Source organism: Acinonyx jubatus, chromosome X (assembly GCF_027475565.1).
Source record: "Acinonyx jubatus isolate Ajub_Pintada_27869175 chromosome X, VMU_Ajub_asm_v1.0, whole genome shotgun sequence".
NCBI lineage: Eukaryota > Metazoa > Chordata > Mammalia > Carnivora > Felidae > Acinonyx > Acinonyx jubatus.
The window spans coordinates 70,036,447-70,061,326 of NC_069389.1; the positions used below are offsets into that span (position 1 = coordinate 70,036,447).

Sequence of the window (24,880 nt, forward strand, 5' to 3'; positions counted from 1 at the left end):
GGTCTTAAAAGGGTGGTTGACAATTTGGATTTTGTCTTGTCTGCATAGTTAACACAGGTACATTTCCCCTAACTTTTAGGTAGTAACAACCTCTTGAAAACTGTAGAAGCCCAAAAGATTTTATCTGTTATTATTTTTTTAATTGTGAAAACAACAGATGGAGCCGATTTCAAATGCTACATATAATTTGGAAAACATATCTCTATTTTTTTAGATTTATTTATTTATTTATTTATTTATTTATTGAGAGAGAGAGAGAGAGAGAGAGGGACTGTGTGTGTGTGTGTGCAAGAGAGCGACAGGGAGTGGGGAGCACTTGAGCATAAACAGGGGAGGGGCAAAGAGAGAGGGAGACAGGGAATCTACAGCAGACTCTGTACTGCCAAGGCAGAGCTCAACGCAAGGCTCGAACCCATGAACTTTGAGAACATGCCCTTAGCCAAAGTCAGACGAACCAACCATGCACTCCAACATCTCTATTTTTTTAATTATTTTCAATTACAATAAAAAACATTGTGTTTATTCAAAAAGTGTAAAAAAAAGTCTAATACCTATTAAACTCCAAATTACAGCATATAGCTCTGTCTATCCTGGTTCTTCTAAATGAATTTGAATAGGTTTAAGATACTGCTATCTGCACAACACTGAAAGGAAATATGAGACAAAAGGGAGTTAAATATTATACATTTATGTGTAAATGACTTATTTGTATATAAAGCTCTTGCAGCATAGAAATAACATTTTCTTCTGCATATAAGATACAATGCCAAAGGATTTATAAATCTACCTTTTTCTTAAGGTATTAGAAATAGATGTCACCTATTTCATAAATGATGTAATTTAACAAAAATAGAGGAATGAAATAAACCGAAGGAAACAATATTGAATTAATTTCCCAGTTGTAATTCCATTTAGAATAATGCTTAGGTACTATAGAAATTCTTTCATTTTGTATAGAGAGAATATTTCACTGTGTACCTTATTTCTAGGTAGAAATGAAGAGGAGGGTTTTAAGGGTTATACGCACTTGATTCCATCACACACGCACATGCACACACAGGTTGGTCATTAAAATTGAATTGGAAGGGGTGCCTGGGTGGCTCAGTTGGTTAAGTATCTGATTTCAGCTCAGGTCATGATCTCCCGTTCGTGAGTTCGAGCCCCACATTGGGTTCTGTGCTATAGCTCAGAGCCTGGAGTTTGCTTTGGATTCTGTGTCTCCCTCTCTGCCCGTCCACTGCTCACACTATATTTCTGTTTCAAAAATAAATAAATATTATTTTTTAATTGAATCGGACAATCAATTCAATCTGAAAACAAGTCAACTCTGTAAGATAATCGAGTGGTTTCTTTTTCTTTCAATTTACTAAATGTTTAATACCAAATCAGTTCAGTGAAAGGGATCAAAATAGTTGTGTGCATAGACACAGCTTAAGTTGCAAACTACTGTGATTATTAGTCTCTTAAGAGTGTAGTATTCAAGATTAAATTATATATTTTTGTACATAATAAAGAACAAATACAAAAGAGCTTAGAATCCACATGAAATTTCACTTTTTCAAAATGTTAGATGTTGAATTGAAGAAAAACTCCAGTTTAAATTGTAAATAGCATGTTGTTATTAAGGATGAAAAACACTTATGTAATCAACTATTAGAGAACAAGAACCTAGTTCCTATCAAGCATAAAATGTTGCTTACAGAAATATTAAGTAATGCTAGGGAAATCATACATTTTCTTTTCTACCCCAAAACACCTATTCAGTTTGGATTTAGGAAATTGTCATTTGTTTAGGATTGAATCAATACCTCAAAATCCTGTCTCCATTACTGACTTTCTGACCAAGACATGTCAACAAGTTGTAATAATCTCATTCAAACCACAAAATAGATGTTATCCTGTTGAGTGTTCTTTCCTTAATTCGGGGATCATTAAGTTTCCAAAGATTCAGAGCCTAAAAAATCTATTTACTTTCCAGCTTCTGCATTCTAAGTCTTCATGTATGCTCTCTAGATAGCCTTAACCTCTTTAAAATTTCTTATTGTTTCCCATCCTATGTAATTTAGAAATCAAACTACAAATATGTATTGAATGAACAGTGTGCATAGTAGTTTCTGCAGAAAATAAGAGAACAATAAATAGACAATATTCCCTACTCTCAAATTACTTAATGTCTAAATTGGGACTTAAGGCATTAATATATAAATATTCAATTACTAATAAAAGCTGAAAATAACACTGTGAGAGACATAGTTAGGTAGATGTATTTTGGTTTCTCTATGTGTGGTTTTGAAAATTAACTAAGAGAAGTGGAAGGTTATTATAGGCTGAGGTAGTCTGGAAAAGCCTTAATGGCAGACCTTAATTTAAGATATTAAATGCCGATAATATTTAGAAATGTGGAGGGGATAGGTTAATATTCTAGATATGTGTGTTGAAGAAAAATTATAGAAATGAGAACGCTTTAAGAGTAGTAGGCAACAGGGAGTTAAACAGGTTGATTACAGCTGAAATTTTTGTAGGGGTATTTGTAGATGAAGCACAAAAGGTAGGGTAAAACTATTGAGGCTCTCAAAAGCCTATTGGTTTGTTCTCAGGGGGTAAAATTAATTTGGGGCAATTTAATCTAGTGTTAGTGTCCAAAATGGCATAGCAGAGGGAAAGACCAAAGCTATAGACTCAGCTAACTATCCAAGTGTGAGGTGGTTGAAACAGGTAGCAACGTGGATGGAACTGGAGAGTGTTATGCTAAGTGAAATAAGTCATACAGAAAAAGGCAGATACCATATGTTTTCACTCTTATGTGGATCCTGAGAAACTTATCAGAAGACCATGGGGGAGGGGATGAAGAAAAAAAAAAAAAGAGGTTAGAGATGGAGAGAGCCAAAGCATAAGAGATTCTTAAAAACTGAGAACCAACTGAGGGTTGATGGGGGGTGGGAGGGAGGGGAGGGTGGGTGATGGGTATCGAGGAGGGCACCTTTTGGGATGAGCACTGGGTGTTGTATGGAAACCAATTTGACAATAAATTTGATATTTTAAAAAAAAGAAGCAGAAGATATTTTAAAGGTAGTATTAAGAGGACCTGTTTACAGATTAGATGTGATGAGAGAGACAAAAGAGAAAGAAGAGTCTAAATGAGTAGGATGATTCAAGCCTTGATAAGAGATGGTAAAAATGAATAAGAATCATGATATGAAGTCACATTTGGTTTAGGCCTATGGTTGGACTGTAAGTGATCTTAATAAAGTAATAGGTTTGCTTTCTGAATAGTTTCATGTCATGATAGAATATCCTGGTGAAAGTGTCTAGTGGAAAGTAGAAAGTGCAAACTGGAGCTAAGGGGAAAACACAGACTAAAAAAGACTTTAGTTATTCTTTCCCTTTCAAAGAAAAACAAAATTGTACTGTAACTTTTCTTTCTTCAATAGTGTGGACATCTTTAAGAGACCTGGAAGAGTGATTATTTATGAGGTGTTTAAGATGCTTCAATATTTTGCCAGACATAACATAACTGAAAATAGATAGCTGGATAAAAACTAATTGGTAGAGGTTTTACATTTCATGATCATATTTGTATTTGTTTGGAAGGACAATTGGGAACCACCAGTAAGTTTTGAAGAAAGGTGCTAGTTAATAAAATTGATTATTTAAATGCTTATAAAAGAATAAACTTTTTGATATAAAACAAGGAAGTGGAAAGTAGCCTTTCATGTTATCTTGAATTGTAGGAGAGAATACACACACACACATACTTCCCATTCACAAATATAGAAATCAAATTCATGAAAACTGAATAGAATGCAATAGATAACAGTGAAGAACTTAATTAATTGCTAAAACTTTCTAAGAAATCAAAAAAGCATAAAACAAAAGTAATTGTCCCCAAATTTTAACTCTAGAAATTCTGAATTCAGGATTTGGCTGTCTTTGCTTTTAATTTAAATTCTAATCTATTCTACCATGAGGAACTCATAGGGCATTTTTCCCTACTCTGGCTTATTTGAAATTTACCAAAACATATATAGCACATTAAGTATGTATACTGTAATTTTTCTTTGCTAAGTTACAGTCATCAAACAATATCTTGTGCAGTAAGAGTAAAACCTACGTTAAGGGGGAAATGCATTTTCTGGCTTCATATTGGTAAATGTCATAATGCAAATTTGTGATTGCATTGCAATTAAAATCTTTTTAAATTTCAAGAATAAGTCCTGTGAAAAATTGAGGAAATTGGAGGAATTTGAGCTTTAGTATATAAGAAGACCTGTTCTATGCTAGCTCTTAAAAAATTTTAAACAAGTGCTGTGGGAAGCCATTGTGTTTATAAGTCTTTTAATGTTTATAGCAAAACATTTTTCCCAGTGATTGATTTTTTCAAAGTACTAAAGTACTGTGGAGAAATACGTTTTACACTAGTTTTATGGCTCTCTAGATGCATTTTCTACAAATTTTGTATCTGCTTGGACACAAGCAGTATTGTAAAAAGACAACTAACTCTACCATTTAAATGGGATGTATAGCTTTGAAAGTATATGCACAACATACAAATAGGAATGTCAGTGTCACAAGAAAAATACAGTTCAAAGGCTACTCTTTTTATTAAAGTGGACCTGCATAATTTATTCCTATTTTATATCTCTATTTTTAGTAGTATTTTACATGTGTGAAAATACTACTGTTGTGTCTATACTTTTTGGCTTCAGTGGATGGCATGGGATATGATATTTCTGAAGTCTAAGCAAGGGAAGACATAATAGCAGAATTGTCCTTTACAACATGTTTTATTCCATTGAAAAGTAAATGAAAAATAAATATCTGGGACCTGAAAATGAGGCTTCTGTATACTTTAAATGTTTGGAAGGGCTGACAAAGTTTAAAAAGCTATGAGGTGTGACCAGTAGAATTTTGTTAATCACAGAACCCACATTCTAGGCAAAAGGGGGAATCTATTACCAAGAAATTCTCAAGTACAATCTGTATTACAGATTCTTGAGAGAACTTACTAATAAACCAAGAAATCATCTAACTTTACCTAACACTGTCTCTGAAACAGTCTGGTGTTTTAAGAAAAACTATCAGAGTGTAAAAGCAATGAAATAATGCTATTTAAATTTGAATAATAGTGTATATTGCTTTATTTCCTCAGCTACAACTTCCTAGAGGATACTTTATTATCTGGATACTTACAGTACATGTTATCTTCCACTTTTTCCTAGAATGTGGGCTCTGTGATTAGCAAAATTCTACTGATCACACTTCTTAGCTTTTTAAACTTTGTCAGCCCTTCCAAACATTTAAAGTATACAGAAGCCTCATTTTCAGGTTCCAGATACCATATGTTTTCACTCTTATGTGGATCCTAAAAAAGTTAACAGAAGACCATAGGGGAGGGGAAGGAAAAAAAAAGAGAGGGAGGAAGCCAAACCATGAGACTCTTAAAAATTGAGAATAAACTGAGGGTTGATAGGGTATGGGAGGGAGGGGAAAGTGGGTGATGGGCATTGAGGAGGGCACCTGTTAGGATGAGCACTGGGTGTTGTATGGAAACCAATTTGGCAATAAATTTAATAAAAAAATAAAATAAAATAAAATACTATACTTATAAAACCTTAATAATTGCTATATTAACTAAGTCCTTTAATCAATTTACTAAAAGAAATTAATAAGAAATTTCATGGCAAAACCTGAAAATCAGTGTATATTCAATGCAGTTTTTTTTTTCTTAAACATCCTGAAGCTAACATAGCTTCAGATCCAGCTAATTTTTACTGAGGATCTACTAAAGCTAAGTACAGTACTAAGTGCTTCCACTATAGTTTTCTAATTTAAACCTCCCACAAATACTCTGTGAGGTGGTTCATCCTATTCTACAAATAGGTACATTGAGGTTTAGAGATGTAACATCCCAAGATGCAGAGAAATCCAGTCATACTCATTGTGTTATGAGTAGAATAGCTGACTCATACATTTGAGGGAAAAAAGAGTTAAAATAAGAAAGTGGGGTCATTTGGTGATTAACCCTTGAATAACCATTGAAGTTAAAGTTGGATGCATTTGTGAAATTTCCGATTGAGATTTTTTGAAGTTATTTCTCTTTGTCACACAGGCAAACTCTAATTATCTAATGAAGTTATTGGAGGAAATCACTACCACACTTTTCAATTTACAAGTCTGTAAACTCATTTTAATTTATACCACGATATCATGCACTCCAAGTACCCACTGTTTCTGATAAGTCATTAAATTAGCTATGGGTATTGAAATAGAAGAGAGGAAAATCAAAATAAGCCCTACGAACTAAGTAGAAATGAAAATGAGTAAGAGCAATGTTAAAACAGGAAACAAAATGGCACATTAATATGTTCTACTGATGATGTTTACCCCTCACCCCTTAGCTGTATCTTCTACATTATTATTATTATTATTATTATTATTATTATTTGTATTACTATTTTAACAAAAAAGAGCTTGTTCAGTGCATGATGTAAGTTCTCATGGCAAGAGACAACATCCAAATGTAGGATTGTGCATTTTGTGAAAGTTGTTGAATGGAGCATTACTGATAGATGACTATTTCCTTGATAAAACTTTAGAGATTTTCAGAGGAGAAGCAACAGATTTTATGGTCTTAATGCCTAGATTACACAAGAAAGAAAAATTTGAAAATTACAGTATTTGCCCTATTAAAATTTATTTAAAAAAATTAAGCTTTGTAAAATAATTAATCAATTGGCATCATTTTGAACTGGCTAGGTTTACAACAATGTTGCTATTACGATTTCAAGACTCTTCTATTAGGAAATTTTATACTTTTATTAAAAAATTTTATCAAAAATATGGTGCCTTAGTGACTCAATTTCTTATTTCTTACCTAATACAGAACAATCAGCATATAGTCTCACCAATGTGTGTGTGTGTGTGTGTGTGTGTGTGTGTGTGTGTGTGTTCATTTATGCATGTGCACTTTTGTCTGTGAGAGAGAATATTCTTAATTTTCTACCATCAGTATGGTGGTAAAATAAAAAATATGAAAATACACAGATTATATATAGGTATAATTGCAGTTATTAGTGAGGATATCTTTATAAATGTCAAACCTTTATAGCTATTCATTCCTTATTACTGAGTTTATAGGAGGTGACAAATTATAAACTGCTATATAGACTTTCTTGCCAAGTTTTCTGATGGGTTTTTGGAGTGATGGTGGGGTTCAGAGCTGATGGCCAAGAAAGAATTCTTGAAGACATCTTTGGTGCAAAAAGGTGATTTTATTCAAGCATGGGGACAGAACCCATGGGAAGAAAGAGCTGCACTGGGATGGTGAAGAATGATTGGTTATATACTACGGAGTTGGAGGGAGGTAAAGACAAAAGGGAGGCTTCCAGAAGGACTTTAATATGCTAAAGAGGACTCCTAAGATACCTGAGGCCTTGCTATTGTCAAACTAAGGTTTTTCCTCTAGTAAGGCATTAACATTAGGACATTAGGGAGTTCCTGGAGAAATATTATACTCCCTGTTTTCCTCCAGTATTTGTCAATGCACTGCAGGTTGTAAGGAAATTTAATTTAACCTGCCATTTCCTTCTTGCCTTTGTTCCCAACATCATTATGGAGGGGAAGGTGACGTTAGGGCTCCAGGAAACTGAATCTATAGGCTTCTGGAGATTAAGCTAATGATAAGATTGCTTTTTTTCTTATACTTTATTAAGATATTTGTAAACTGATGGAGACTCATGTCTTGCTTGACACTGATCTCTATTAGTTAACCATTTGTTTTCCCCTTTCTTGTGTTCTTGGGCAGCCAGGAGTGTCTGAGGAATATCACACATATTCCACCTGGGGGGGGGGGTGATATGCTAGCTTGTACTTTGCCCTCAGACTGGCTTATGCTCCCTCATCATTTTCAACAACAATGTCATTCTGATTGTGAATCATCTTTAATATTTAATCTTAATCCTACCAGAATACCCACTTTCCACCTTTCTTGGATAGAAGGAAATAGTATCTAAGAATTAATCCATAGAACTGTGGCTTTCCTTATTAAACAATTCCTTATGTTAAATTCATTCTTAGAAAAGAATTTTGCTTTTATCTGTATAGATTCACATTTTTTACTGTTTTGTTTCCTGATTCAATGTTTACAAATAGATTCCATTATACATTTCTTTTCATTGCAATGTAAATTGATTTTTAGAATCTATAGGTCTGTAGAAAAGGCTAGTTGATGTGTCTTTAATTTCATGCAATTATGAAAGCTGTGAAAATATATATTTAAAAGTAGTTATCATTTTGAAATAGTTTCTTAAAATTGTACAGACTAGTTAAAAAATATTGTCATAGGAGGCAATGTTAATCATCTTTAAATGTAGCAAAATCTGACTTTTATATAGGCCAGTGATTTCTCAAACTGAGGTGCGAAACTACCAATATCAACTATCAATCAGGTACTCGGAAATTCAAGTTGCCAGGCCCTACCCTAGACCTGCTGAATCAGAAACTTCAGGAGTTGGGAACTTTTTAAAAAACACCTTCAGAACATTCTGATGCATGATAAAGTTTAAGAACAATTGCTGTTAAAATGCTGGATTAGTATCCCCTTCCCTTGTACCTTCCACTGATACTCTCTACTCAGATATGTTAACTAGGTAAACACACACACACACACACACACACACACACACACACAGCAAAGAAACAATAACAGTGATTTTAAAGTTAAAGCAATTCCAGGTCAGAGCAATAAATTTATCTTCCTGATTTGCGCCAGATTAAGAAGAGAGGTCTCTTTCCTGGTTGATGGAAAGGATTGCACATTTCCCGGCAGAAAAACAAAGTGAGAAATCTGCTTTACAGCTTCTGCAGTCAGCCAGATTACTGAAGGTCTAGTAAGGGTAAAAGCAGGGTTATATTGAAACCCTGAAGCCATTTTAAAGATAAGCCAGCATAATAAAACATTATCACGTGGAAAGGTCAGCTAATTGATGGAAATGTATGTCCTTCCCACAATCTTCCCTGAACATATCTCTTTAAAATATCAGCTTCCTGGGGGCCTGGGTAGCTCATTCAGTTGTTTTCTGATCTCATGGTTCTTGAGATTGGGCCCCTCAGTGCTATCAGTGTGAAGCCTGCTTCAGATTCTCTCTTCCTCCATCTCTGCCTCTCCCCCTCTCTTAGGCTCTCTCTCTCTCTCTCAAAATAAAAAAAAAAATAAATTTAAAAAAAAAAACAAGCCATCAGCTTCCTTCCCACTTTAGCTCTTTTCCCATGCCTGCCTCTTGTTTGTCAGTTTCTGACACAGACTGTTAAATTATTACTCCCCACTTGGTTAATGTTCTCCTCTCTGCAGCCTTTATCACAGAAGTTGCCAAGGTGGTTTTCTGGGGAAGGGACTTGCACATGCCTCTGATACTGTTTGGTTGTTTATATTAGAAATTTTTGTCTGTCTTTCAGTTTTTAGAGCAAATTTTGGTCTATGTATAAAGTTTCTATGGGTGCATGGGTGGCTCAGTCAGTTGAGCATCTGACTTCGGCTCAGGTCATGATCTCAGGGTTCATGAGTTCCAGCCCCTCATTGGGCTCTGTGCTGACAGCTCAGAGCCTGGAGCCTGCTTCTGATTCTGTGTGTCCCTCTCTCTCTGCCCCTTCCCAGCTCGTGCTCTATTTATTTCTCTCAAAAATAAATAAACATTTTTAAAAAGTTTCTTTCCATGCTGGATCCTCAGACTTTTACTTATTTCTAGGCTCTAGTAAATATAGATCTACTTTTAAAAAAATAGTCAGGATCACTTTATCTTTGATGCAATAATACACCATCTCAAAGATGATGGGGAAGTTTGTGTGTGAGCCAGAAATATTTATATTTTACTATTTTTTGCTCAAAGGACTATGATATGTAGACAAGTTCAATAAATATACAGTATATAACATGTCATTATGACAACTCTATCAAGTATTTTTCAAAATTGCAAAATTTCAGTTTGTCACATCTGTATAATAATCATTGATTTTATTGGAAAGGCTGAGATTTGACCAGAAACTCTTTATCTCCACCTCCCCATTCCTCCTTTGACTATATACTTATAACTATATTTTAAAATGATATATTCTTGTACAATCTTGTCATTTTGAATAGAAAGATACAATGGAATCAACCTGATGTTTAGAAATCTTACATCAAGTTTTAAGATTACCAGTCTCCATATCCAAAGTCATTACATGTATTGTAGACCCAGGATAGCTTCTACTGTAGATACTGAGAAGACACCAAGTGAGAAAAATTTTAAGACAAAGTTACCACTCTCATGAAGAATATATTGTAGTGACATACAATATGTAACAAAGATAGTAAATACGTAAGTTATATTGTATATTAAATGGTGATAAATATTCTATGAAAAAGAAAACATGTTAAGAGGGTAAGAATAGGGTGCAGACTGCAATGTTGAATAGGATGTTCAGTAGATTTCACTAATAAGGTGCCACTTGAGCAAAGAACTGAAGTCAGACACCCAAAATTAAATGCATACTAACTCTAAAACATACCTTGTATTGTGTTAATTCTAATTCATTGATTTAACATTATTATCTTATTAAGCTTATTAAACATTCTAGTAGAAGTTAAGTGCAGAAAGATGGCAGGACCACATCCACACTTCCTCAGTTTTGACTGGCAAAAATGTCTCCAGCCATCACCAAATGTATTTTGAGCTGAAAAATTACTCTCAGTTGAGAACCACTGACCTTGACTTAAGAAGTCTCCTCAGACCTTTGATAACTGAGAAGGTAATACTGGCCTAATTTAGGGTGAAACCAGACTCATCTACTACCTAAAAAAGGATCTTGTCACATGTTTTAAAAGGTCTTAATGGATGTTTAGCTGGTCAAATATTTTACTATAGGCTCCTCTCCCACTCCTGGGAATTTTCAATTGCCATTTAGTTTATCTAACAAACTCTTATTTTGCATTTCATTTGGATTGTGATTGTTCTACAACTTTACAAATAGTAGCTCATTAATCTTTATAACAACTTTATGAGATAAATATTATTATCCTAATTTTACAGATGAGGAAATTGAGGCACAGAAAAGTTAACTTTCCCAGGGGCTTGCAAATTATAGAGCAGAGTTTCAAACCTACACAGCCAGGCTTTGGTATCTTGCTCTTCATCACTATACTCTCAGCTGCCTAAATTAACATGTAATATACGGTAATACTTAGAACTAGCTTTTAAAAAATTAATGTTTATTTATTTTTGAGAGAGAGACAGAGTGCAAGTGGGGGAGGGGCAGAGAGAGAGGGAGAGACAGAATCTGAGGCAGACTCCAAGCTGTCAGCACAGAGCCTGATGTGGGGCTCGAATCCACAAACCGTGAGATCGTGACCTGAGCCGAAGTTGGACACTTAACTGACTGAGCCACCCAGGTGCCCCAGCACTAGCTTTTTAAAGGCTCTGAGTTGTTCTGCTTTAATAGATTTAGAAAATAATAAAAGAAAACAACATACCCAGTGAAGTTTGAATTTCAGATAAACAACGAATTATTTATTTTTTAGTATAACAAAGTCCCATAGAATATTTTGGACATACTTATGTTGAAAAATCATTTGCTGTTTATCTGAAATTCAAATTTAACTGAGCACCCTGTAATTTATCTGCTAAACCTTGCTTTAATTAAAATTGTTTATCATTGTTTAACCCAGGTTTTTCAACACTAGTTTGAGCAAGGAAATTGTTGGCATACCTAATATCTTGGGGAAGTCCATGGGATTGTATTTTGATTACAGTGGGAACACTTTTCAGATAGAGAATGAATGGATTATTTTAAGTGCTTAATCCACCCTACAGTAATCTCTCCCATGAGAGGCCCTTAACAACCTATGTCACACGATTTTACACTTAATTACCTACTTCTATAACTTGTTGACATTTATTTAAAATGTATCAGCTCCTAAATTACAGGGACTGGGTATCATACTTGTTCCAACCCCTCACTGTGTACAATATTTATTATTAGCATGACATTTTATCTGAAAAATGATTTATTTCTAATTCATAATGTATATAGGAATCTGTTATGCCAAATTGTTAATCCAAATATCCAGAGCAAACTAGGGCCATACTAATTTTAGAAGTATTGTATCTCACTCTTTCAGCCTGGTAACCCTTCATTTTTTTGCTGCTAGTTTTCTGTTTTCATTTGTCAGCATTATTTCTTTTTTCTTCACTCTAAAGAAATATAATAATGTGAGGATCAAGATTTAGTTTTCCATATTTGATGATGGCAACATTTGAATCACAATTCAACTCAGAACACTGTTTAATAAAGAACACTTCTTTATATTAATGGAAGTCACATCACTACACAGCAGTTGGTCATTTTATTATTATTGTTCTTCAGTTTGGAAGAGGGAAGAAGGTGTCTTGCTTGTGCCAAATGTAATACTGATGGCACCAACAAAGGAAAGTCTCTTGAGATAGATGTATTTAGGGGAAAGCACTCAAATGAAATTGTGAAATATAATTTATTTGTTAAAGAATAAAAACTGATGACCTGATGGCAGGTGGCGGCATTTTTCCTCTGCTGAGTGAGTCAGTGGTGTTTCTTTTCTTTTTTTTAATTAATTTTTTTAATGTTTATAATTTTTGAGAGAAAGAGAGACAGAGACAGAGACAAAGAGAAAGCAGGGGAGGGGCAGAGAGAGAGGGAGACACAGAATCTGAAGCAGGCTCCAGGCTCTGAGCTGTCAGCACAGAGCCCGATGTGGGGCTTGAACTCACAGACCTCGAGATCATGACCTGAGCTGAAATCAGCCATTTGACTGACTGAGCCACCTAGGCACCCCAGTGGTGTTCATTTTCTTATCCTGTATTACAATCCTCAGTCCAGAGGAAAGAGGAAACACTGAACTCCATGAAAAAGTGGGAAAATAAGCACTATGTTCACATAGAAAGTCTCTTGAAACCTTGACTTTATTTTTTAGGGGGACTTTTTCATTCTGAGAATTTACTGTGAGTTTTTATTTTTTTCTACAAATAAAGTTCTTGTCAACTTTTTACATCTATTCGTCTGGGCCCTAGGGAAGAAATTAAAGTTAAGAGCTGGTTCTGCAAATGGATTCCCAAGTGCTATTACAAAGTATGGCAAGTTTGACCAACAGGCTCAATAAAAGTGGTCTCCACTTTGCTTCAGTAAATGAAGAGGTTGCTTATGTCCTCAGCTAGGTAGCAGTTTTCCTTTCTTTATCTTTTAGTTTATACTATTGCATAATGTGTGTTTATAAAGGTTTAAATATATAAAATATGAACACAAGCCTTTTAAAGTGCTCAGTCAAAACATTTTCTCCCTGGATTACAAAGAGATGCTCTTATTTAACTGACAATCTATGGTTCTAGTACTTGTCCATATGAAATTTCATTGCCAGTTAGGATTTCTCAAAGCTACTGAATAAATTTCTACATAACAGTGCATGTATTCAAACTGAGCAAAATGGTGATGTCATACAGATGTGAAAACCTATTACAAGATTGAAATATATTTCCAATGCATTTATTACACATTTTTGTAATATATGATTTAAATGGGAAAAAACCATGACAAATTGTTTGACACTTTTCACTAATATACAGCAAAACATAATACACTTTGACTAGCTTTTGGCCATTACGGTCCTTAGCATGCAATGTGACCTTGGTCTGAAAAAGCATGTTTGGTTAGCACAGAAACTTAATCATAAGAAGTCATAAGTAGAATCCTTCTTCTTTACTGCCCTTTTCTAGGACTAGGAAATTTATTGCTTGTGGGACAGGTAGGATATGAACAATGGGCCAAATAGAGTCCAGGGCTATCTCATCTGTGTGAAAACTGCTGAAAATCAATGTGATCCCTGCTACACTGTCATCCCAATTCCCACCTTCTGTGGACTTCCTATTTGTCTTTTGGTAGAAGCTTAGATCTGTGTGCTGTCTCTATGTGTTTCTCTTGGGCCAGATTAACAAAATGAATCATTGCCTGCATACCTGTTATATTTCTATTCATTTTCTTGATGTTGACCAGGTCTGATGAAACATGATTCTTTTTGCATTTGATCCTCACTGCAGCAAGCAACACCTACTTCAACTGTGTCCATCTCTTTAAAGGAGAATAATGCTATTTTGAAACTTCAATCTACTGTACAGCAACATTACAAACCATAGACCATGCAACCTGTCTTCATAGTCAATAGTAATTTTCCTTTCAGCCAATTTAATAGCATATCTTTCATCTCCAAATATAAGACTTCTGGCAATTTTAATGTAATTATAATTTTGTTTCATGCATACTGAATATATTGCTTTCTTTTTTGGGTATCTTGTTTGTAGAATATCCCTCAGATACTCACCAGTGAGGTTCCATGTGCATAGAGTGATACATAACAAGGAATCCATTAATTTTAATAACTCTTCCCCTGATACAAAATATTTATTCAGAGGAAATATATTATCTCTAAATCAGTAGGATGTCAATGTTCTAACTGTGTAGCAGTTCATTTTGTAAAAATAGATCTTCCAGGCTACATAAATTCATACTTTAAGATTTTTAGACATCAATACAAAGGTATAGAAACTCACCAGTTATTATCAATAAATCATTATGAAGTTATTCTATCCACTTAATGCAATCACATGCAGAAGACAAAATGCTACCTAAACACAGACTTTAAGCAATACAAATAAAACATAATATTCCTTGGTTAGGTGTTGAGAAATGTACTTTAGAAGCATTAGAGCTGCTGCCAAAGATATTTAGAAATTGTTTTTTAATGACATATTTCAAATATTCAAACCTTGTAGCTGAAATAGATCACAGAATTTGTGATAATGTGCTAACTCCTTCTGGAATACTTCACCTCTAGCAAAACTTCCACTGGCAAGGAGGGAAGTGGGAAAAGAAAGAAGGAAGGAAGAAGGAAGGAAGGAAGGAAGGAAGGGAGGGAGGAAGGAAGGAAGGAAGGAAGGAAGGAAGGAAGGAAGGAAGGAAAAGGGTCAGGGTTAATTTTACATCAGGGGAGTTGTACAAAACACATAAATCATGCATTTATAATAAAAATGTTATTTTTTAAGTTTTATGAAAAAACTTGAATATGCTCATTATACCTTCTTGTATTAGAAGAAAATGAACAGGCTAGTTTATACATTTTATTGAATTATTTACAACCAATAAAATGATTTTTATAACATTTTTGGATTCAAATAATATGACAGTGTTAATTCTATAAAATAATTGCTTAGCACTTTTTATCCCTGTAGACTTTAGAACATTACAAGTTGTAAAAAAAAATGTAAAGGTGATCTCTAATAAAAACATCTTATTCAGAGATAATGCTGTCCCATTAAAAATTTCCAGAAGTGGGGCACATGAGTGGCTCAGTCAGTTAAGCCTTGGACTCTTGATTTTGGTTCAGGTCATGATCCCACAGTTCCTAAGTTCGAGCCTGGCATCAAGCTCCACACTATCAGCAAACCATGATGACTATGAAATCTGTGTGGTTCAAGCTCTGCACACTACATGTATAGGCTTCTTGCAATTGAAAAATGAAATTTAACTGTATAATAAATCTATATTTCTGTCCCTACTGGAACCAGAACCAAAACATCTCATTAAACAACAATTCTATTGGTGTCTCTTTACCTGAAGCTAAGAGAGAATCTTGATTAAGTAAGGATAATGTGGGAGAAGATAATATAAAAATAAGGAGAAAAGATATAATTTGTGTTTTCACACCACAACTGATATTTTTTCATAAGTAATATTCTTAAAAATAAAAGGTAACACTGGAAATAATCCAAAAGCATGTCAACTAGTGAATAATTAAACAAAAATCAATATATCCATGTAAGGGAATACTTTCCAGCAATAAAAAGGAAGAAACCACTGATACATGCTACTACATGAATGAACCTCGAAAACATAGTGATAAAAGAAGCCAGACAAAATGACTACATATTATATAATTCTATTTGGAAAATATCCAGAAGAGGCAATCCTATAGAGGCAGAAAGTAGATTAGTTGTTGCCAGGGGATGAGGATGGGAAAGTATATTAACTGTAAATGGGCACGAGGGATATTTTGGGGGTGATCAAGATGTTCTAAATAGATTTGTGATGATGGTCCCACAACTCTGTAAATTTACTAAAAATCTTTGAAGTGTGCACTTAAAATAGGTGAATTTTATTGTATGGAAATTAAACTTCAGTACGGCTATTAAAGAATGGAGATAATAGACTTGAAAATGAAAAAAAAAGCAGTGTATGCATTACAAGAAGGATCTGATTATTTAATTTATAGGCATTCATAAACATATCATAATTTTTCTCCAAGTCTCATGCCTCTTTGGCAGTAAATGTTGCTTCATTTGCACTGATTATTTACTGAAACATTTATTTTGAGAAACTACAGGCAGCTGGTTTCTCAATACATATGACTTCCTATTATGAGTTTGCCATCATTTAGTTTTAGAAAGAAAATCTTTATAAGATGCTATTAGAAGTAAAGGAAACAGAACATTTTTAGCTGTTAATTCATGAACCTTCCGATAATAATTTGGGGGTTTTTGTTTGTTTGTTTGTCTTTGTTTTTGTTTTTGTTTTGCAGAAGAGGTACCATTTCAAATTCCAATGATCAAGTCACCCTTGGACAAGATCCAGTTGACTCCTGGACAGACATTACCTCCTGGATTCCCTGGACAATTCATTTTTGCTGATAGTTTGTCCTCTGTGGAGACTCTGTTGACCAACATTCAGGTCAACAATATTTCTATAAACAAAATAAATGTAATACAAGACATTGGCATCTACATAAATTATTTCATATTTGAGAAACTAAAACAGATAAGATGAACTGCATGTCATTTTCTGTACTTTGACAGGGCCTACTGAAAGTGGCTTTGGATAATGCTCACATCCAGGAGAAGCAGATTCAACAAGAAAAAAAGGAACTGCGAATGGAGCTCTATAGAGAGAGAGAAATTAGAGAAAACCTTGAAAGACAACTCTCAGTTGAACTTCAAAGCAGAAGTAAGTTTAACAAGTTCAATTACAGAATAAATATTTTGTTGCAGATATTTTCTTTTTTTTAATTTTTTTAATATTTATTTATTTTTGAGAGACAGAGAGAGAGATAGCATGAGCAGGGGAGGGGCAGAGAGAGAGGGAGACATAGAACATGAAGCAGGCTCCAGGTTCTGAGCTGTCAGCACAGAGCCCGACACGGGGCTCGAACCCACGAGCCCTGAGATCATGACCTAAGCCTAACCTAAGCCGCAGCTGGATGTTTAACCAACTGAGCCACCCAGGCGCCCCTTGTTGTAGATATTTTCAATAATAGTATAAATATTCTCAGGGATAGCTTAGAACTACTGAAAAATAACAAGCTAAGAATCAAATACTGTGTGTTATCCACAAGGTAAGATATTTATACTATTTCTCTTTATTATAAAAGATAATGAATTAGATCGACTTCAGGCTAGCTGATTTGGAAAACATGAATATTCTTAGTTTTCTCGTAATTTCATAAAATACCCTGCATATAGATAATCAAATAAATTCTTATAGATGGAATGCTTACTCTTTGCCAAGGACAGTGCTAGATTCTGGAGATTTCAGATAAATAAAACTCAGCCCCTGTCCTTGAGAGATGTACATTTTAGAGGGATAGTACAACCAACCGTTAATTTCAAGGCAAAATGCAAGAGCAAGGATGCACAGTATATATGGTTATATAGAGAGGGGGTAATTAGTTCAGCTTGGTGGGGGAGTTAATGGTTAAGGAAGGCTTCCTGAAACTGACACTTGAAGCTGAGTCTTGAAGATCAGTAGGATAAGAAAGGGCATGAGAGTGCCTGAGTGATATGGAGTCTCTAGACAGAGGTATCAGTGAGCATAGGCATGAAGGCAAGAAGTCTCATACAAGGGCAATTATAAACAGTTTGTTATTACTGTGGCTCTGCATTTTATGAAGTGAATGATGGGAGATGATGGAGAAAGATGAGGGTAAAAGCTAGGGCACCTGAGTGGCTCAGTGTGTTAAGTGTCTGGTTCTTGATTTTGGCTCGGGTCATGATCTCAGGGTTCGTGGGATCAACCCTACATTGGGTTCTGCACTGACAGTGCAGAGCCTGCTTGAGAGAATCTCTCCTCTCTCTCTCTCTGCCCCTCCCCTACTCATATGTGTGTGCATTCTCTCTCTCTCTGTCTCTCTCTCTGTCTCTCTCTCTCTCAAAATAAATAAATAAACTTAAAAAAATATGAGTGTAGAAGCTAAATTGTGAAGGACATTTTTTAACCATGCAAAAGATTAACTTGGATTTTGTCCTATAGGTGATGGGAAATAGACAAAGATAAGCAAGGGGATGATTTGGTCTGTGTTCAATTAGACCACTTTGGTGTTGGGAATATATTAGAGGGGGCTTGAAGTAAAACTAGAAACAAGGAAAGTATGTAAAAGGAGTTTGCTCTCATCCAGGCAATGGTGATGAGGACTGAACTAGGGTAGCATAAGTACGGATGGAGTCAAAAGGGAGAGAATGGAGAAATAATGTTCACAAATAGAATTAACTTTTCAACTGTGGGTATCCATTAAATTATACACAGATATGGATAAAGAGACTAGTTTATTCCAAAACCAGAGAAAATTTAAAACTTCAACTCAGCCAATAATCTCCACCTTTTCGTTACATTTACCATAAAATACTAAACAGCAGCAAAAGTGATGATTGTGAATTTCATTCAGTTTCTTCTGTTCTCTACTTACTCTTCTATGGAAGAGTCACAAAGTAATAATTAAATAAAATAGTTAAAGAATGGGAAGGAAAGTCAATGAAAGGGAGAGAAAATCCACATGTAGATAATGCCTCCCTGAACAAGGAAGAATAATTCCAGTTGAATGAAATCCACTTACTTTACACTATACCAAGGTAGTATATTATACTCCAAAAATTTTGCAAGTAATTAAAAACTTACTGGATATTTTACTTAAGGCCTAGGAATAATTATTATTCCAGTTCAACATATAAAGTCAGTCACTGCATTTAAAAAGAATTAAACCTCTTGGGGTGCCTGGATTGTTCAGTTAGTTAAGCATCTGACTCTTGATTTGGGCTCAGGTCATGATCTCATGGTCATGATATCGAACCCCACATGAGACTCCATGCTGAGCATGGAGCCTGCTTAAGATTCTCTCTCTCTCCCTCTCACTGCCCATCCCCTGCTCACGTGCTTACTCTCTCTCTCTCTCTATCTCTCTCTCTCTCTGTGTCTCAAAAAAGAAAATAAAATAACCTCTTCGAAAAATAAATAAAATATGAGGAAAAGAGGCTCCGTTAGAGGAGCAGGTGACACTTGATCTTAGAGTTGTAAGTTCAAGCCTCACATTGGGTGAAGAGTTTACATACATATATACAAATCTTAAAAACAGACTTAAACCTCTTATTATCTTGCCAAAGTCATTAAATACTATTTAGCAAAAGCCAACCTTTCTTTTTAAAGTTTAGAAAAAATCATTTATTTCTGGTGTTTGGTATGCAAAATACATTATTATGATTAGCCATCATAAAAACCACATTTTTATTAGGATATTTATTTATACTAAAAAACCTAATAATTACATCTTAGATATAATAACATTGTCAAATTGACTTATGTATATCTACTACATAGAGTAAAATTGGCTTCCAACTTTTAGGTATGTGCTCATGACAATTTCTATTTACTAACTTCTCATAGACTCTTAAAAGTCTATCTTTATAATTACTATCATATCTATTGTCTTTTAAAAAGGCATAGGCATGGTAGATGTAATATTCAATATATTATCAAGCATATTCTTAAGTATTTATATTTTATTAATGTAGCATACTATGATATAATAATAATATCACTGCTACTATCATTACTGTCACTATTGCTGCTACTACTACTACTACTGGCTAATACTTATCAACTGTCTGCTATGTTCTAGGCATTGTTTTTAACATTTCACATCTAGAACTAACATAATTATATGAAGCTACTCTGTTATCCTCATTGATTTAGAAAAAAATATCTACTTCATCTCTATGAAACTCAGTATCCTCATCTATTACAATAGATGAGCTTTAAAATCACGTAAGTTCCTTTCTAGTTCCCTAAATATCTCATACACAGGATAACTAACTTTTTATGACAAATGGTGAATGCTTGCTTTATCTCAAGTCATATGATTGAAAAGAAAGAGGGGGAGAAATTGATATTATGGTTAAAAATGACAACTGTCCAAGGATATAGAAAGAAGAGTAACTACATAACTATATATATGTATGTATATGTGTATATTTGTAAAACAATTATATATAATAATTATTTACAATAATTATATATAATAATTATATATATATAGTCCTTATTACTATCTTTTTTTCAATTAAAGAAAGTAATAAGACAGAGTCCCAGAAAAATGCTCATAGTAGGATCTAAATAAATGATAGTCATTATCATTTATTGATATAATTTAAAATGTAATATGTGGTTGCTATGGAATTGTTGAGAGTGGCAGTCAAGAAAAAATTCTTGAGATATTTTATGGTGCAACTTAGTAAGTTTCTTTAAGTTGCATGGGACAGGACAATGGGCAGAAATAACTGCACTTTTTGCTGTATTAAGCTGGTGATTATATGCTTAATGCTCAAAGGGAAGGGGTCATGCAGGGAGTATTACATCATAAATGTCTGTCAAATTTCTACTCATAAAACTGCTTTCGTAAGATTTCTCTGGTTCTTATCATTCAGATCAATATGAACTGTCGGTGAGATTTACAGGCAGTCATGAGACTCTTTAAGAAGGTAGCACCCAGGGGTGCCTGGGTGGCTCAGTTGGTTAAGCCTTCGATTTCGGCTCAGGTCATGACTTCATGGTTCTGTGAGTTCGAGCCCTGTATCTGGCTCTGTGCTAACAGCCTGAAGCCTGGTTCAGATTTTGTGTCTCCTCCCCTTCTCTGTGCCCCTCCCATGCTCATGTTCTGTCTCTCAATAAATAAAAAAGTTAAAGAAATTTATTTAAAAAAAAATTTTTTTAAAGTATGTAGGGACTAGCACATATGTAAGCATTATTGAAACAATGCAGGCTATAGGTCAGCCTTCTGAGTTAAAGGTGAACATTTGTTTTTGCTTCTATCTCTCATTACTGTAACATTGTTTATACCATATGTAATTATAAATTTCAAGGGAATCAACATATAGCATATTTTTGAACCAATAATTTTACTGGAAGCTAACATTTGTGTTATCAAGGACATTGTTGTATGTTAATTTGAACAAATCTAGACTGCTGGTTTGAATAATTGGTTGAATACTTTATATGAATTATTATAATTATAATAGTAAACTATTTTTATGTTAAGCCTCAATAATCTTTCATCAAAAATAACAGAAACTATACATCCTCAGCGTCATTGTTTCAAGTTTTCCAATTTTGTTTTTACTTCAGACTTATGAATTTTAGACTCACATGAACATAAATTTACCTGGGTAACTGATTCTCTTCAAGGTGCTGGAGGTCATTTATATGAAAGACAATGAACTGTGAAATAAATACAATTGAAACTTAAATTAATATCATAATTAGTTTAATAAAAATATTTAATTATATGTGAGCACTTTTAACATTTCTTAAATGTCATAAAAATTTTAATTTTGTGTAATGCTTCTTGAATGTTTTTCTATCACCACAATGTCAATATCTTAATTTTTAAAAACTGATTCAGAAAGACTGTGAAGGTTGGTATGCTTAGAACCCTGCTGTGAACCAATAATTGCAGGATCCCAATAATTCTATCTAAAAAATTATCAAATATTTAATACTATCATTTAATGCATGTAGTTAGTGAAAGTAGAAAATGATTTTCTAACGATAGTGCCACTGCCATATAAATGTATATGTATTATTAAGCATACACACTGGAAAAGTGAAAGCAAAAATAAGTAAATCACATGATTGAACACTCTGGTTGAGTCTAATGAGAATTGGAGTCCAAAGAAGCTAATCATATGCAGTAAATATCTCTCTCTGTATCTGTATCTATGGTTTATAATACATCAAAATTGGCAACGTATTTTATTTTATCCACCAAAGTTTTGCAAACGATTTACCTTTTCATGTTTTAGCTACCATGCAAAAGCGTCTGAAGAAGGAGAAAAAAGCCAAGAGAAAACTGCAGGAAGCCTTGGAATTTGAAACAAAACGCAGGGAACAAGTGGAACAAGCACTTAAGCAAGCCACTACTAGTGATGGTGACTTGAGGAGGTTGAAAGGTAATGTCTCATTTAAAAAAGATAGAGAGGAAGAAGGAAGGAAGGAAGGAAGAAAGTAAAGAAGGAAGAGAAAGAAAGAAAAGAAAAGAAAAAGGAAAGGAAAAGAAAAGAAAAAGGAAAAGAAAGGAAGGAAGGAGGGAGGGAAGGAGGGTGGGAGGAAGGAAGGAAGGAAGGAAGGAAGGAAGGAAGGAAGGAAGGAAGGGGCTTTGCTCAAGAATCATTAAAAAATCCATTTGAGGCTAAGTGCTTTGGGTTATTAATTAAATGTGTCAAAATAATCCCTACTCTGAGAGATACAAATAGTCTAGGAATAACAGGAAATCCTGCTGACTTTTGCAGTAGAAACACTAATATTGATAACATCCTTGCACATAAAATGTAAGTGTTTTACTCTTATGTGGATCCTGAGAAACTTAACAAAAGACCATGGGGGAGGGGAAGGAAAAAAAAGTTAGAGAGGGAGAAAGCCAAACCATAAGAGACTCTTAAAAACTGGAAATAAACTGAGGGTTGATGGGGGGTGGGAGGGAGGGGAGGGTGGGTGATGGGCATTGAGGAGGGCACCTGTTGGTGCAAACCAATTTGACAATAAATTTCATATTAAAAAATGTAAGTGTTTTAGGTCCATTCATATTAAAATATGCTGATGTTTGGTGTACTCTATTTTAATGAATTATAGGATCTTGATTTCTTTAATGTAGATTGCATCAGTGTTGAGGGTTTAAGGAGGACCTAGTTGAAAAAGAATGCTCTAAGTACATCCTGGAAATTCTGTGAGAAGAGAAGCTTCTGTCATGAAATCTCTTAATTCCAAATTTTTTATTACATTTTCAATTATTAAATCCCACAACATCATTTCATCTCATAGAATATTCAGGTTCTTCTTTCATAGCTCATTGACAGCTTGTATTTTAACTGATATGTTAAATACATAGGTGTATATTAACTGATAAATGTGTGTAACAAGTATAAGCCTAAGAATTTTATACATACATGTATACATGCTCTATTCACATGTATAACACACACACAAAACTAAAAGAGTGCTTCAGGGTCCTATACTAAAAATGAATAAAGAATTTTGTACAAACGTCAGTCATATTCTTTCTTTCGAAAAGTTCAATTCCCTTTTTACTGTGACTGTCTTGGATCATTGTGCTCACAATCAGTACAAATATGGTGCTAGATTATTTTAGCTCATGCTAACCATGTCTCATTGAGACACAGTAAAGAAAGAGTAAATAATATCTCACACAATGAGGCATCTTAGTGGGAGCCAGCATCCTTGCTTATCAAAGATTTTAAAAGGAACATTTCTTGAATAGCAATGGGATATATGTTCTGTGTACTCATTATTATTATTTGAGGCCCTGAACTTGTCATTCTGAAATGGTTTGACATTTTTTTTTACATATTTAAGATCCACCCATAAGTAAACTCCATTTAGGTTTAGCTTTTCAATAAAGCTGTATAGTATAAAGTAAAAGTATAAAGGAAAAACAGCTGTTTCTACAGCATGATGGGTACCTTGTATTCAAATCATTTTCTTCTCACATTAATCTTTGATGGCATTGGGTGATACGCTGGCATCTGTTATCACATTACACAAGGGTGTCCAGGAAAATGTATATATACACAAATGCTCATATAATGCTATACTTCATGGATATGGATAACTTTTAGATAATTACATCTCATATTTAAAATTAAAAAAAAAAAACCTAACTCTTATTTCTCTTTCTTGAATTTTTTCAAAAACAATTCATGTGTCCCTTTGCCCTTATAGCCAGTACTGCATAAAGACCACAAACCACAATTTGTGTTTTGGTGTTCAGTACACTTAACATAGAAATAATCTTATTATCTACAGCATTTCACAAATGAAAAATATACCATAAGGAAGGGGCACTTCCACTTATGCAATCTTATTCCACAGCCATGGCATGTTACTTGATAGTCTGAGGGGATTTTTATGGACAGATTATTTTCATGAGAATTACCTCTAGAGAATGAAATAAAAAAGTATTTACTATATATTTTAAAATATATGCCAAATTGTAGAATTCTGCTACAGTTTATAATCCTCCCTTTTACCACTACAAAGAAATAGACATACAAAAACAAAAACAAAAATGCGTTCCAAGGTCTTGTGTTATCTATAGGACCAAAGTACTGGTTTCACTTTAAATGGAATCAGAAAAAATAGAATTGTGCCTTAATCTTAAATGTCACTTCTTTCAGATACTGGAATTCCAGATATTGAAATAGAAAAAAATGGGACTTCTCATGATAGTACCTCTATTCAAGGTACAGTAAACAGCATACTTCTCTCTATAACTGCCTGATATGAAGTGGGCATGAGTTCCTATATTGATATTCTTTATATAAGTAAAAGAAATAAGTTTAATTCTTACTTTATGGCAGAGGCAGAAGTATTCATGTGTTTTTTGAGATTATATATAGGGACTAATAATTTTACATATACAATGTGAGCAAATTTCTTGTATGTTTAGCTGTTAAAAGGGTGTATATTTATATGTTAGGCATATTCTAAAAAT

At 34.0% G+C, this 24,880-nt stretch overlaps 1 protein-coding gene across 1 annotated transcript in view; it reads left to right on the forward strand.

Moving 5' to 3' along the window:
* DACH2 (dachshund family transcription factor 2) overlaps positions 1-24,880 on the forward strand; it is a 775,171-nt gene that overhangs the window by 736,159 nt on the left and 14,132 nt on the right. Inside the window, exons 9-12 of the mRNA XM_053201428.1 lie at positions 16,634-16,782; positions 16,908-17,055; positions 22,176-22,322; positions 24,564-24,629. Coding sequence (XP_053057403.1) covers positions 16,634-16,782; positions 16,908-17,055; positions 22,176-22,322; positions 24,564-24,629 — 510 coding nt within the window. The remainder of the gene's footprint in view (positions 1-16,633; positions 16,783-16,907; positions 17,056-22,175; positions 22,323-24,563; positions 24,630-24,880) is intronic.